This window comes from Dipodomys merriami, unplaced genomic scaffold (assembly GCF_024711535.1).
Source record: "Dipodomys merriami isolate MVZ:Mamm:240054 unplaced genomic scaffold, mDipMer1.0.p SCAF_5, whole genome shotgun sequence".
NCBI classification, from domain to species: domain Eukaryota; kingdom Metazoa; phylum Chordata; class Mammalia; order Rodentia; family Heteromyidae; genus Dipodomys; species Dipodomys merriami.
In genome coordinates, this window is record NW_027206068.1 from 558,278 (window position 1) to 573,917 (window position 15,640).

A 15,640-nucleotide genomic window follows, 5' to 3' on the forward strand; every position below is an offset into this window, starting at 1 on the left:
TTGTAGAGGTCCTTCACTTCATTGGTCAAGTTTACATAAAAGTATTTTTTGAGACTATTGTAAAGAAATACTTTCCCTGCTTTTTTTTGCCAGTCTGTTCATTGTGGGTATATGGAAAAGATACTGAATTTTATGTTTTTTTATTCTGGCATATTGTCAAAAGTGTTTAGCAGATACAGGAGTTTTGAGTGCAATCTTTTGTCTTTTAAGTATAAAATTTTGTCATCTGTGAATAGGGGGCTGAATTTATCCTTCCCTAATTTTCTTTCTCCATCTTTGTTGCTTTGGCTAGAAAATCCAGCTATATTGAATAAGAGTAGGGAAAATTGATCCCTTGTCTCATTTCTGATATTAATCAAAATTTCCCCACTGATTGATTATGTTGATAAGGGCTGTATAGTGTCGGTGGAGTAACATTTTATGTATTCCTAGTTTCTTTAGGGTTTTTATTTTTTAAAAAAAGGATATTGAATTTTTCAAAGCATTTTTTTTGCATCAAGATGTTCATACGATTCTTGTTATGTGCAGTTTTATGCTTATTGACTTATATATCTTGAGCCATCCTTATATCCTTGGAATAAAATCAACTTAATAATGGTGTACCTGATTATCAGAAACTTACCAGCTTTAGCTCTAATATGTATTTAGAGTTCAACCACCTCACCATCTCTGCTGCTAATTATAGCTGGTGAGCTGCTACCATTTTTTTTATGTACTAGCCTTCCGGTTTTCCCGCATCAACTGTGCTCCCAGCTTGACTCCTTTAAAACCTAAGTCAGAGTTTACCTTTCTTGCTTTACCAGCAGCTCTTGGTTTTCCCTAAAGGCCAAATTCCTAAAAATGGCCTTCAAAAGTTAGGTTCAGTGGCACATTGTAATCTCAGCTATGAGGGAGGTAGAGCTGGGGAAATAAAGAGGGACTAAGTAGGAAGATTGTGGTTTGAGGCCGCTTGAGCAAAAACATGACACTTGATCTGAAAAAACCACCACTACCAACTATAGTACAAAGGGGGCTGGAGGTATAGTTCAAGTAGTAGAGCTCCAGCCAAGTAAGCAGGCTGAACAAGCCATAAGGCTCTGAGTTTAAACCCTGAAGAAAAGAAAAGAAGCATAAAGGGCGGGGCATTACTTTAGTGGGAGAGCACTCAAGGCAAAGTTGAGTTCAATCCAGAGTGCTGTTACCACACAAAAAGTTTCCTCCAAAGCTCCCTTTGATTTTTTCCAAGGTCTGGCTCCTCTGTTCCCTTCACTTCATTCCAATCATTCTTTCCTACTTTTCCTTTCCAAAGCCACAAGCATGTTAAACTATGTTAACAGTTGCCTTTCCCTCTCCTTTGCTTAGAAATCTTTCCACAAATCTTCATCATTTCTGGAGTTAAATGGCTTCACTTTCTTTAAGTTCTGGTTCAATGTCAGTCTCATAATGCTATTTAAAATAGCAATCTATAAATCACTCACCACTGTCAGTCCCATTATCCTTTCTTTTCCCATCATTTATTACTTTAGATGATATGAAACAATTTTTCTATTTGATTTGTTATTTATGTCCATCACTAGACTATGAACTCTAGGTGATGATCTTTGCCTGCTCTGATAGATTCCAATTGCTTATTAGCTGAATGAATCAGTATCTTTGGTAGAGAAGACATTGCAATCAAATTATAAGAACAACATTATAGAGTGCTACACATGCTAAATGTCCTTTCCATTTGTTATACTATTTTCATCCTCCTGGCAACAAAGTATAGTAGATATCATTATCCTGATTTCATAGGGGAGAAATTGCTTAGATTCATGATATGTGGTTAGACTATGAGACAAGCATAGTGTCAGCCCTCCCGAGTTTCTGCTCCTCACCTTTGCTAGCCTAGCATGATTTCTGTTGATCGCATGCTCCCTGAGGGCAGGGACCTCCCTTTACCAACACGTTGTCAGACTGGGCTGAAAACCATTAACCTTTGGTCTTTCTCCTGCTATTATCTGGAACACTCATAAAAATGTTTACCTATAAACCCAAATGTCTCTTACCTATAATTTCAGTTGTCTTGAGATCCAGACAGGAAAGGCCACCTTTAAGTTTGAGCTCAAGACTGCTCATTTCCAGAAAGCTTTTAATCAATCAAGCGAGACTGAAAGCAGTATGAGAAGGCCGATAATTTTGTTTTTATCATTTCCATCTCAGCACACTGTAGTGCTCAATAAATAGTTGATAAAAGACTCAAGCCTCTCATCTCCAGATGGGCAAGGGTAACAGGGACTTATGAAGCACACCGATCTCATCATACCCACCTCCACCTGAGCAAATCTGTACTTCAGTGAGTCTGATTCATGGTAAAACTGGACTACAGAGGAGCCCACAACTTCGTTTTGGTCGAGAGGCAAAAAATGGAGTATATCCTTCCAGAAACTCATGGGTCAGCTGAGAGAGAACTGTGAGCTTTGTAGCCTGGACCTCCTTTCCTAATCTCCCAGCAACCAAGTTCCAGGAAGCTGGTAAGAAGCTAGTAGGGGGCACTGTTGTATGAATCAACTTGACATCTGGATCTTCTCAAGATACTCAGATACAAAAAAAAGGGACTTACAGGTTTCCTTTTCCATTGTAAAAACATCTCAGTGAATAGGGTACCTTCTGAATCCAGATCCCTTTGGTACATCCTCTGCTCACTGCTTTGAAGCCTAGCTTGCCAGTGAACATTCTTTCCTTCAAAACCTAACACTTACCCTTCTTCATTCAAAGATCATTTTGAAGCTCTGACACACACTAGGAACTTCTTTCATATGCACATGCATATTTGTATGTATGTACAATTTACTGGACTTATAGCTTCCTGGATACCATTCATGGCCCCAGCCTTTCCATATACTCACCCTTTCCCAGACTCTGAGACTCATGAAAGGTAGAGTGCCTAGAAATTGTAGCAGGAAGCCTAGGATGAAGTAGGGATGGTTTATAAAAATTTTTCAGGGCTGGGAAGGTGGCTCAGTGGTAGAGCGCTTGCCTTGCATGCATGAGGCCCTGGGTTCGATTCCTCAGCACCACATAAGCAGAAAAACAAAAAAAAGCTGGAAGTGGCGCTGTGGCTCAAGTGGTAAAGTGCTAGCCTTGAGCTGAAGAGCTGAGGGACAGCGCCCAGGCCCAGAGTTCAGGCCCCATGACCAGACCCCCCCCCCAAAAAAAAATTCAGGAAACTTGGATGTTAAACCTAGATCAGTTCTTTAAATTAACAAAGCAGCAGACAGATGTCTTACTAAGTTAAAAATGGTTAAGTGCAATTGTTACAGGGTACTGTAACCATGAGGATTGAGGAGACAGAGGAAGAGCAGCTCTGTGGGCCCTGCTCGTCCACTTTCTAGTCTATCTGTACATGGCAAGTCAGAGGCTCTCTTGTGGTTTCAGGGTTTACCTTCTGTTTCAACACAGAGGGAAGAGGTAGAATTGTTAGGACCACTAGTAAGAACTATCTAAGTACAAATCCTGACTGGTCCAGGAACGAGCTCCAAGACCCTGGGGATGTCATTCCCTAATTTATAAGAAATGACAATAGTATTCCCCATGTTGTTCTAAAAACAAAGAGCAGGTCCCATAAGCGAATTTCAACATACATGACTGTTATTATCATTTAGTTTTTGAAAAATAAAGGAGAGTACTAGTATATAAACCTACAACTAGAGTACCCTACCATGCGTATTTACCATGCTTTCAGGCGCAAAATCAATCTTTAGAAGGGTTGCCAGTGCTTCGAACCCACATTACTTGCAAGTGAACAGAAATGAGAGCAAATCAAGATTCCATAAGTTATCACCACGAAACGGACTTTTACTAACAAAACCAAAGAACTCCAAACACTTTTTATGGGCAATGGTATGTTTCCCTCAAGATTCCAAAGTGGGATTGTGCAAATACATATTGTAAAAATCCTCAACAGGTTTCAGAGAATATAGCTGTGAACACAAATACATAAAAAAATTAATGTGAGATGTTCTGGAATCTGATTTCAAACAACTTATACAACCATCTGTGAATGCCATTTCTCTTCTGCCTCTAAGGGTTGGGAACTGGAGCTTCTGAAATACAGCAGCCGATGTCACAAACACATAAGGAAGTGGGTTAAAGTGGAAGAGCAGAACTGTACATCAATTACGATTTAGTACTAAGTATGAAAGTGATAACTCAGCTGGCTTAAAAAATTTGTAAATACAATCTCTCCTATTCACTCTAGAAGTATTTTATTTTCCCCTCAGTGTGTTGGTCAGAGAGATCAGTATTTGTCAAACATGCACAAGTGAAATATATCCTGGGAGACATTTAGATAAACACAGTCACCCTCAGGGCTACTGGTCATCTGGACACCTTTGGCCACCAGTGGAGTCCCACAAATTGCTTCTTTCACAAAGACAAGGGCTATGCAGGAGATCTCCTAGGGACTTCCCCTGATGACAGACAGGACGTCCTGAAAAACTCTGTGACAGACCATTTTTGAAGTGGGTGGGGAAGGTGGACCATGTTGGTTGACTGAGACCGAACAGCATATGAAGTCTTCTGCCAAAACAGTTCACTTCATGTTTTTATAACTGACTCTGCAGGCAATGGAGTGTTGGACAGCCCTGAACAGTGCATTAGAGGCTCAGAAAGTCAGCTAAAGCATAATAATGAGGACTGATACTCACAGAAGTTATGAACCTAATGTGAAAGAAAATAATTTTGACTTAGAACAAAGGTTGTCTACAGTGAAGATAGAAACCAAGATCATATGTTTAGAATACCAGAAGCACAAACTACCTTGTGGTTAAGTAACATTCTAAAAACTGCACATGGATAGAGATGTATCTTCCAAATTAATGCTATATTTTCTCCTTTTAAAAAGGAGTGGAAACTAGGATGACAGATACCTAGACAGTCCCGTAGACAAGAACTACACAATCCCAGAATCCTGTCTTGTCTTTTATAAAACATGCCTTACCTCACATGTGGAGAAGCACTTAGAAAGTCCTAGACCATTTGTATCATGCTGACAATAAATAGAATTACTGATGGGATATTAACCCAAATTAATACCTTTAAAATACTTAAAAAATGTCAGCCAGAAATATAATTTTCTTGCATATTATGTGCCCCATATCTATAAGTATAGACTAGTACTTTTGATTTGTTATCTAAAAGTGGATGGAAATTAAGGAATATGATTCCAAATTTATACTTTGATCACTTACTAAAACTTGAAAGTAAGTTTCACTGTGAGGACATGGACCTACCTGAGATTATATCTACTGATTTTATATTTTATCATATTGATAAAATTAAGGTTGAGTCAGAATTGTACACATTTAGGTGTATATTCCACAATTGCCAACATGTATTCATTAAAGGTCATTAAAGGTTACTCTTGGCAGCATGGAGTCCATTTCCCAGGGCACTAGTTGGACTGCAAGGAAACCTTTCAAATTTACACATGGTCCCTAGGGCTTCTGGCAAACACCAACGTGAGCACATGATACAAAGAGGAAGCAGTGTCTAACTGCACCATCCATAGGTGTTCCAACAAATACCTTCTATTTGACATTTCTTTTCAAGTTTTGGGAGTGGCACTTCCCTCGTGCTCTTCTGATAGGTTCACATGGAAAATGCTGAGATTCCTTTTAAGATGTTTAAGAGAGACATCCCTGACTCTGCCCAATAGAGATGACACCCCATGTACATTATATACAGCATGGTGTGGCTGCCACTCTATACTGGTGCATGCTCAGCTGAGAGCTAGTATGAGAAAAAGGGCTTTCCACTTAGAACAATTTATGCCTATGGGCAACAAACACCAAGAAACATGCACACTACAAAGAACCTGTATGTGAAGAGTTAATATTTTACACCAGGGAGGGAATGCTGTCAAAAATGCTGATGGGATGCTCTGACTTGGGGACTTCTGCAACAAAAGGGGGCCTGTGAAAGTGTTTTCTTTTTATTGTCTTTCAAAATTCAGAGTTGGTTCTGTGTCAGGCACTAAGCAATCTGGTAGCTTTTGGTCCAATGGGTATTTTAGTTGTCTTTTTTGCACATTTTTAATCCATCTGTGAACAGCCAAGTTCAAGTGCTGGAAACCTTGATGTTGCTGGTTCCAAGATGTCAGAGAGAAAGTGAACAGCACCAGCCATGCCTGCAAAGAAAAATGTTTATCTTTTAAGGAACAGAAAAAGGTGGTGTATGAAGCAAACTTTTCAATCATTTCCTGTACCAGGGCTGTCAGGATATTGAGAAAGGTACTAACATCATTTTTAAATGACTTAATAGCTATAATCCCAATCATGGGGGGGGGGGCAGCTATGGGGAGGATCAAGGCCAGCACAGGTAAACCAGGCTTGTGGGATTGTGACTAGAGTCTATAGATGTGATGATCTTTGCCAAAGGCAGGCTTTGGGCAAAAATTTAAAAATATTTTTAAAAAAACTAAAAAGAAGGGAGAATGTTTTGAGTGGTAGAGCATGCCTAGCAGCACAAGACCCCTGAGTTCAAATCCAGTACAGCCAAAAAACAACAACAAAATATTTCACTTAAGCAAAAATAAAGAAATCCTTATGTTAGCATGCAGCAGGCAATTATGCCAGTTTTCTTCATTATCTTTTTTTTTTTTTTTTTTTGGCTTTTGGGTTTTTGTGTTGCACCTTGAAGTAAGTATTAAGATAATAGTTCAGCATCTCTAGCAATGAGCTGCAGATGTGGGGCTGGAGTGTGGCATGCTCTGGGTTCCATCCCCAGGAACATAAAGAAAAAAAGTGAAGGATACGGCCAGTGATGATATTTAAACACAGAAAACTTTTCCTCTCAGAGTTTTTACAGTCTCCATCCAAAGATCTGTATTTTATGTTTAGGTTCTCAGAGAATAGTTTTCAAACAAATGCTGTTTGCTTTCATTTCAATCCCCACATCAAAACAGCAATAGTTGTGCCACAGGCTTCAAATGTGGTTGACAGGAGCTTGGGAAGGGTATGAGTTGGGCAGACTTATGCACCAAGTCAGGCCTCCAGGCAAGATTCCACTTTAGAGTGATTCCTTTCTGCTGTACTTTCCATTTTCTTACAGTTTGTCTTTTGTCAGAAGATGTACATGCAACCAAATACACAAATCTTAAATGTACTTCTCTGAGTTTTAATACCTGGGTAAAACAAATCCATATTGGGCTGTGAAGGTGGCTCAGTGGTAGAGCGCTTGTCTTGCATGCCTGAGGCCCTGGATTTGATTCCTCAGCACCACATAAGCAAAAAGAAAAAAGCTGGAAGTGGCGCTGTGGCTCAAGTGGTAGAGCGCTAGGCTTGAGCTGAAGAGCTGAGGGACAGCGCCCAGGCCCAGAGTTCAGGCCCCACAACTGGACCCAAAAAATCCCCAAAACAAACAAACAAACAAACAAAACAAATCCATAGTATGTCATGATCTGGAATGTTCTACTATCCAAGGAGCTCCAGGTATCCTTCTGCAGTCCACCCCACCCCACTCCTCAGAGCTAACTGCTGGAAATGGGTTTTAGATTGTCACCTGGGTGGAATCACAGAATATAGTCTCTTGCCTGGCTTTTCTACTCAGTGTCTCTGGAACTCATTCATAAATATGAATCGCCTCCACTTTGAACCTAGGTATTAATTCCTGTTATATCTAGTGAGAATGCACGTTTTTCTTTCCTTCTTTGTTTTTTTTTTTCTCCCGTTGCTTTCTTTCTTATAAGCTGATCCAGGGGCTTGTACTTAGGGCCCAGGCACTATCCCTGAGTTTTTATGCTCAAGGCCATTTAGCACTTGAGTCACAGCATTACTTCTGGTTTTCTAGTGGTTAATTGGAGATAAGCGTCTCACAGACTTCCCTGCCCAGGCTAGCTTTGAACCATGATCCTCAGATTTCAGCCTCCTGAGTGGCTAGGATTACAGGTGTGAGCCACTAGTGCTTGGCTGTATTATATGATTAAAAAACCCCACCAACATCAGAAATAAACAAGCCATATAACACCACAGATGGTTCAGACATCAAAAGAAGAAAAAAGGAATACTTCCAATAGCTTTCCATACAAAATTTGATTTCATGGATGATATGGGCCAATTCCCCCATATTGCAAACCCAGACATTTTTGCTAGAAAATTCTACTGAAGACTGAAATTAAACTAACAGCATTTCTTGTACCAATTAATACAGGCTGCAGAAAATAAAAGAGAAGACACTTCTAATTTACTAGATAAGTACAGTCCTGATAACAAAATCAGATAAAGATGGTAAAAAATAGGAAAACCAGAAATCAATATTTTTGATGAACATATATACAAAAATCTTTAACAAAATATTAGCAAGTACAAGATGGCAATATATAAAAAGAACTGGAAGTATGACCAAATTTCAGAAATATGAGATTGTATTAATATCTGAAAATGATTCAATAAAGTCCATATTATTAATAGACTAAAGAAGAAAATTTTTATGATCATATTAATTGATAAGAAAAAGCATTAATAAAATGTAATATCAATGTAGTTGATATTTAAAAAATTTTAAAAATAGTATTTAATCATTAAATGTCATTCTGACATTTACTTTGAGATAGTTAAAATGTAGTTACAGATCTTAACATCAAACCTGAAACTCTGAAGCTACAGGAGGACAGAATAGGAGAGACACTTGAACTTATAGGCATAGGCAGGAACTTCCTGAACAGAGTCCCAGGGTCACAACAAATTGGAGAGAGACTCAACAAATGGGAGACTACCTTAAAATAAAAGTTTCTGCACAGCTAAAGACATAGCTACCAAACTAGAAAGACAGCCAACTAACTGGGAAAAAATATTTACCAGCAATACATAAGACAAGAGGCTAATATCAATTATATATAGGGAACTCAAGAAACTAATCCCTCCCAAATCTAACAAACCAATCATTAAATGGGCAAGGGAGCTAAAGAAAGACTTCTCAGAAGAAGAGATAAAAATGCCAAAGAATGGGCTGGGAAAGTGGCTCAGTGGTAGAGTGCTTGTCTTGCATACATGAGGCCCTGGGTTCAATTCCTCAGCACCACGTAAGCAGAAAAAGCCGGAAGTGGCACTGTGGCTCAAGTGGTAGAGTGCTAGCCTTGAGCTGAAGAGCTGAGGGACAGTGCCCAGTTCGCCATCCCTGGTTGTAAAGGAAATGCAAATAAAGACACCCTGAGATACTACTTTACCCAGTCAGAATGGCCCACATCCTAAATTCAGCCAACAATAAATGCTAGTGGGATGCAGAAAAAGAAGAACCCTAATGTGGGAATGTACACTAATACAACCACTTTGGAAAGCAGTCTGGAGGTACCTGAGAAAGCTAAATAGACCTCTCCTATGACCCAGCCATACCAATCCTAGGCATCTACCCTGACCAACAGGAAAGGAAACAGGATATAAGAACATATGTATCTCTATGTTCATTGCAGCACTGTTCACAATATAAGATATAGAAACAACCCAGATGCCCCACTACAGATGAATAATCCAAAAAGAATGGTACCTATATACAATGGAGTATTATGCAGCCATTAGAAAGGACAAAATCATGGCATTCACATGGAAATGGATGGAACTAGAACAAATCCTTTTTCTTTTTTTCTTTTTTTTGTTGGTTATGGGGCCTGAACTCTGGGCCTAGGCACTGTCCCTCAAGACTAGCGCTCTACCACTTGAGCAACAGCGCCACTTCCAGCTATTTCTGCTTATGTGGTACTGAGGAATTCAACCCAGGGCCTCATGCATGCAAGGCCAGCACTCTACCACTGAGCCACCTTCCCAGCTCCTAGAACAAATCATTTTGAACTAGGTAAGCCAAGAGCAGAGAGACAAATGGCACATGGTCTCCCTGATATGTGGATGTTAAATCCAAAATGCAAGGAGATATGACAAAGTAAACAGGACTCGAGAAACAAAGGACCTCCACTCAATTTGTCATATCATTTTTAAATGACTCCATGTTCTTGACCACATATATAGTATATATGTGTGTATGCGTGTGTGTATATATACATATATCTGTATATATATGTATAAATATATGTATATATACATATATACATATATAAATATATGTATAAAGTATATATGTATAAATATGTATAAATATATAAATATATATGTATAAGTATACATATATATGTATATATACATATATTTATGTACACATCTGAGGGAAGCTAGGAGGAGGGCACAGAATCAGAGGGAAATGGGAAAATATACAACAGAGGGGCCCATCACCTGCACTGGGCACTGTTGAAAATGAACTAAGCAACTCAATGGCAGTGATGAGAGGGAGGGAATGAAAGGGAAAGAGGGAACAGCTGACACTAAGCAAAAGGAAACCCATGTACATATCATAGTTGTCAAAGCTCATAGAATTCACAAACATAGACCATGATAATGACAATTTGCCTTGTGAAAGTTAAAATGTGTCTGTGACTTTAACTAAGTATCACTATCTCACAATACTGTGAAATTTATGTAATCACTTAATCTCAATGAAAATTATTTTTAAAAATATAGTTACAAAGTAATTAAAAGTTGTCATCAATTTGTCCCAACATAAAGTTCTTTGCACACACACACACACACACACACACACACACACACACACACACACACACACACACACACACACACACACACACACACACATATACACACACACACACAAAATTAAGTTCTTTCAACAGTAACTTTCTTTCCCTGAACTGTATCTGTCTATCTGTGGCAGGCTCTCTTAATTAATGTATTTATTAATGGTATTGTTCCTTTTTGGAATATCTTCAATATTGGCTTATTATTTCTTCTAATTATTAGTATCACTAATTACTAATACTTCTAATCACTAATATTAATACTTCTTTATATAATTGAGTTAAATAAAAATATATGTAAGTAACCATTCAAGCTTCCTGTAAATACATCAACATTTCCTAACAACATTAGAGATCAAATACAGAGGAGTAAATGTACTGAGTAGCAAGCCTTCCAGGCTCTGTCTGCTATATACTTAACAGAAGATCTGAAAACACTTGGAGGATATTCACAGGAGCAAATAGGTAAGATAAAGATTAGATAATCTGTTCACTGTTTTATTAGCTATGAAGTTTTACACAAAAAAGATCAAATGGACTGGTGTTTGTCCTCAGAGACAGGATGACCCTTGCACATGCCCAAATGTATAAATCCATGCACATTTCCCATGCCTACCTTCGAAGAGGGAATAAGGTCTGTCAGGAATACGGCACCCATGTGCTCCGTAATCAAGACACCATTCTGCAAACTAAGAAGAAAAACATTTCTTTTTAATAATAGAGTTTCCAGTTGGATAAAAGGCAATGAAATGAGACACTGCAATGCTTATACAAGAAGCAAAAGTGGCGAGATCCAGCTATAGTGTTTCCAGGGAGGGTTGAGGCCTGGTGAGTGAGTTAGCTACTTCTCCTTAACTGAGTCCTCATCTGTAGGTGGTATCTGCCTCAAAACATTGTAGAGAGACTGAGATACAGAAGTTTGACAACTCAACAGTTTGTCCCTTTTTTGGATGCCTGCCTCTATAACTTGCTCTTTCTGAATAAAAAGTTCTGGCTCTGAACTACTTATAGACGTGACTGCTGGCTCCCTCTGGACCTCTTCTCTGATGTAACTGAGAGACTCAGAGCTTTTCCCCTGGCATGGGCCATCATTAGTTGCACACCTGGGAAACATAATCCTAAACCTGGCTCTCTTCTTTTTTCTCAGCTGCCATATTCACTGTCACCTGACCACCTTTCACCTTGAAAATGCTTCAGCTCAGAACTTTTCTTTGAGTTCCTTTGCTCCTATTTCTTTAATCTTCCATCTCTTTCCTTCTATCACTTCTCTCTTTTTCTATAATCACCTTTTCCTTCTTGTTAAGCTAACATCCTTCTACATTCTTGATGAAAGAAATAACAGTAACAGTTTAGAATGGAATGTGATCCACTTCATTCTTCAGAGAGGGAGGATAAGTATAGCTATAGTGCAATGGCTAGAAAGCAGTATAAGAAGTGATGAGGATGAAGAAGCAGACAGGACACGCAGGGCTCTAACTTTAGTTAAAGTTAGGGAGGGGGAGATTTTAAGCAGAGACAATTGCATATTATCTATACATTATCTCAGTTAATTCTTGGAACATTCTTAGAAGGCAGGTAGTAATACTTTCCATTTTACAAGAAAGGAAACTGAGGCTAGATGTACCTATAGCCATAAAGCTAATAGACAGTACAGGTAATTCTTTATTATCTTTAAGCAGTTATACAAAGTGTTTCAATTCAACATGTCAGCTTATGAGTACATGCAACAGATGTTATTTCTAACCAAACAGTGCAACTCCAAAATTTGTATCTTTCAGAGGCCATTTATATTTGTTATCCTCATTTTACAGACAAGGACACAATGGTAGAGAGAAAGCCAGGGCCCAGGCTATGAGAGAAGACACTACAGATTAAGAGAAGCAAATGTATGCTGGGTGCCATGGCTCATACATATAACCCTAGCTACTCAAGGAAGCTGAGATATGAGGATCACTTTTCAGCCTGGGCAGAAAGGTCTGTAAGACTCTATTTCCAAATAACCACCTAAAAGCTGGAAGTGGGGAAGTGGAGTTGTGGCTCAGGTGGTAGAGTACTAACCTTGAGCCAGAAAAAAAAAAGTCAGCGACAGCCCTAGGCCCTGAGTTCAAGCCTCAGAAAAAGCACGCACACACACACACACACACACACACACACACACACACACACACACACACACACACACACACACACACACACACACACACACACACACACACACACACACACACACACACACACAGGAGCAATTAAAGCATGAAGAGAAGTTATGTTGTTGGATTCTGTTCTTGGGATTTTAGGTGTCTTCTTACCTTGCAAGCTCGATAGAGGTACTTTTTATCCTGTGTGAGACGATAAAGGGAGAGAAAGGAGTACCCATTTCCAGCAGTCCCATGGCAGATCCCATAGCCTTTCCGGAGCAGACCTCGCTGCCAAATCACATCACTACACTCCACAGCGTCTTTCAAGTATTTTTCATCCTTAAACACCTGGGAATAAAAACCAAAGCAATGTTAGCAAGATGTTATCAATGAATAGACAGTAAAGTATTTTCCCTTTTTGATTTGAAAATTATACAGGGCTGGGAAGGTAGCTCAGTGGTAGAGCGCTTGCCTTGCATGCATGAGGCCCTGGGTTCGATTCCTCAGCACCACATAAACAGAAGAAAAAACAAGCCAGAAGTGGCGCTGTGGCTCAAGTGGTAGAGTGCTAGCCTTGAGCTGAAGAGCTGAGGGACAACGCCCAGGCCCAGAGTTCAGGCCCCACGACCGGACACCCCCCCCCCAAAAAAATCCGAAAATTATACAACATTAGGGAATCTCCTCATGAAAGCAGAGGCTTTTAGATTCATGGAAAACATGAATCCTTTGGAAAAAAAAAGAAATCTGAAATGTCATTGGGGGAAAAATACAAACAACCAAATACCTACTAGCTATACAGTATGATCTCAATCTATTAGCTTATTTCCCATCCTCCTATTTTATAATTTTACAGAAACAATTCTAAAAATGAGCTTTAATTAAAACATTAGTATCAAAATCACCTCATTTCTTTGGTAAGGTATTATCACAAATAAATAATCCATATTTCTTGAGATATACCTTCTATAGTTGTAAACTTTTTATTCTTTAAGGAGACAATAAAGAGATCAATGATTCTAAGAAATCTTGTTGCAGAGGAAAGAATACCTACCATTGTGGGTCTGGGCACATTATCAACAATACCCAGAAGACCCTGCACTACTAGGGTCATTGAGGTCTGTCATCATCATCTATCACAAGAAAGCCTGTGCACTCCATGTTTATTGCAGCACTGTTCACAATAGCTAGGATATGGAAACAACCCAGATGCCCCACCACAGATGAATGGATCCAAAAATTGTGGTATCTATACACAATGGAATATTATGCAGCCATTAGAAATGACAAAATAATGGCATTTGCAGGGAAATGGATGGAGCTAGAAGGAATCATGTTGAGTGAGGTAAGCCAAGAGCAAAGAGGCAAACGGTACATGGTCTCCCTGATAAGTGGATGCTAAATCCAAAATGTTAGGTGATACGACAAAATTAACAGGACTTAAGAAACAAAGAACTCCCACTCATCTGGTCGAACCACTACTAAATAACCATATGCTGCTGATCATATGTATGGTGTATATGTGTACACCATTATATGTTATAGACTGTGATAGACAATTTGCTCCAGGAAAGTTAGAATGAACTTGTGACTTTAAATGAGCATCATTATTCCACAATACTGTGAAATTCCGGAAATTATGTAATCACTTAATCACAATTAAAAAAAAAAAAGAACCTCAGGGAAGGTAGGGAGGGAAGGGATGGTAGGGGGAAAACAATGGAGGGGGTAACAATGCTCAATAGGAAGTGTATTCATTACCTTGCTCATGTAACTGTAACCCTCTGTATAATATCTTTACAATAAAAAATTAAAATAAATAAAAATTAAAAAATTATATAAAAAAGAAAGCCTGTGCAAAGTTCTCTACTGGCCCAGCACTGAGACTTCTGAGTTGTTCATATGGATAACTGCAGAGACAAAAAGTGCAAATGACTGGCAAGAATGGCTGTGTGTTTTTACCTTCCCAGGTTTCCTTCAAAATTTTCTTCTTTCCCCTCTCACATCCTAGTCCTTTTCTCAGAATCTGTTATTAGTAATCTCTATCTGCTTAACTCATGTCATTCTAATGTAAATGAATTTGTACAATGAATTAGAAGAATGAGGTTATTAGAAATGATCTACTTGGGTAGTAAATAGGATACATCTACCTGTGACTGATCAGAAGTGACATCTCAAGCACTGAGCTAAGAAAGGTTCTGAGGTTCAGAAGAAAAAAAAGGACAAGGACTATTTAATCAGTGTCTGCAGGGATAGAAGGGGAAAAGGCAATTATCAGGGAGATTGTCCCCAAGGCCAGGTCCTGATTGTCCCCAAGGCCAGGTCCTGAGGTGAGAAGCAAGACCTCTTTGCTTTGTCATGAAAGCAACTGAGATGAGCTCTGAGATCAAACTAAGTCTGAATCTCAGTTCTTTGACCTTTTAACTGAGTGAACTTTGACAACTTGTTTATCTCTGTGCTTTAGTTTTCTCAAGAATAAAAGGATAGGGGCTAAGAAGGTGGCTCAGTGGTAGAGTGCTTGCCTTGCATGCATGAGGCCCTGGGTTCCATTCCTCAGCACCACATAAGCAAAAAGAAAAAAAAAAAGCCAGAAGTGGTGCTGTGGCTCAAGTGGTAGAGCGCTAGCCTTGAGCTGAAGAGCTGAGGGACAGCGCGCAGCCCCAGAGTTCAGACCCACGACGGGACCCAAAAAAAAAAAAAAAAAAAAAAAGAATAAAAGGATACCTTTTTTTTTCAGCCCAGTAGCTCAGTGTGAGGATTAAAATGAGATAAAGTTCAAGAAGCTCTTAGAACAATATGCTTCATTGTAGTGAGTGCTAACTACTTCCTAGCTATAATGAGCTGTATTCTATATGTTGCCATGTCAACCTGAATGCTTCATCCTGTATCCTGAAGGCTTCATCTTAAG

General features: G+C 39.1%; 1 protein-coding gene across 1 annotated transcript in view; it reads right to left on the minus strand.

Moving 5' to 3' along the window:
• Positions 1–3,795: 3,795 nt before the first annotated feature.
• The window catches only part of Lancl2 (LanC like glutathione S-transferase 2), a 36,373-nt gene continuing 24,528 nt past the window's right edge, over positions 3,796–15,640 (minus strand). The window contains exons 7-9 of the mRNA XM_069995960.1: positions 12,907–13,083; positions 11,214–11,286; positions 3,796–6,148 (exon numbers count right to left, since the gene is read on the minus strand). Coding sequence (XP_069852061.1) covers positions 6,054–6,148; positions 11,214–11,286; positions 12,907–13,083 — 345 coding nt within the window. The 3' untranslated portion in view covers positions 3,796–6,053. The remainder of the gene's footprint in view (positions 6,149–11,213; positions 11,287–12,906; positions 13,084–15,640) is intronic.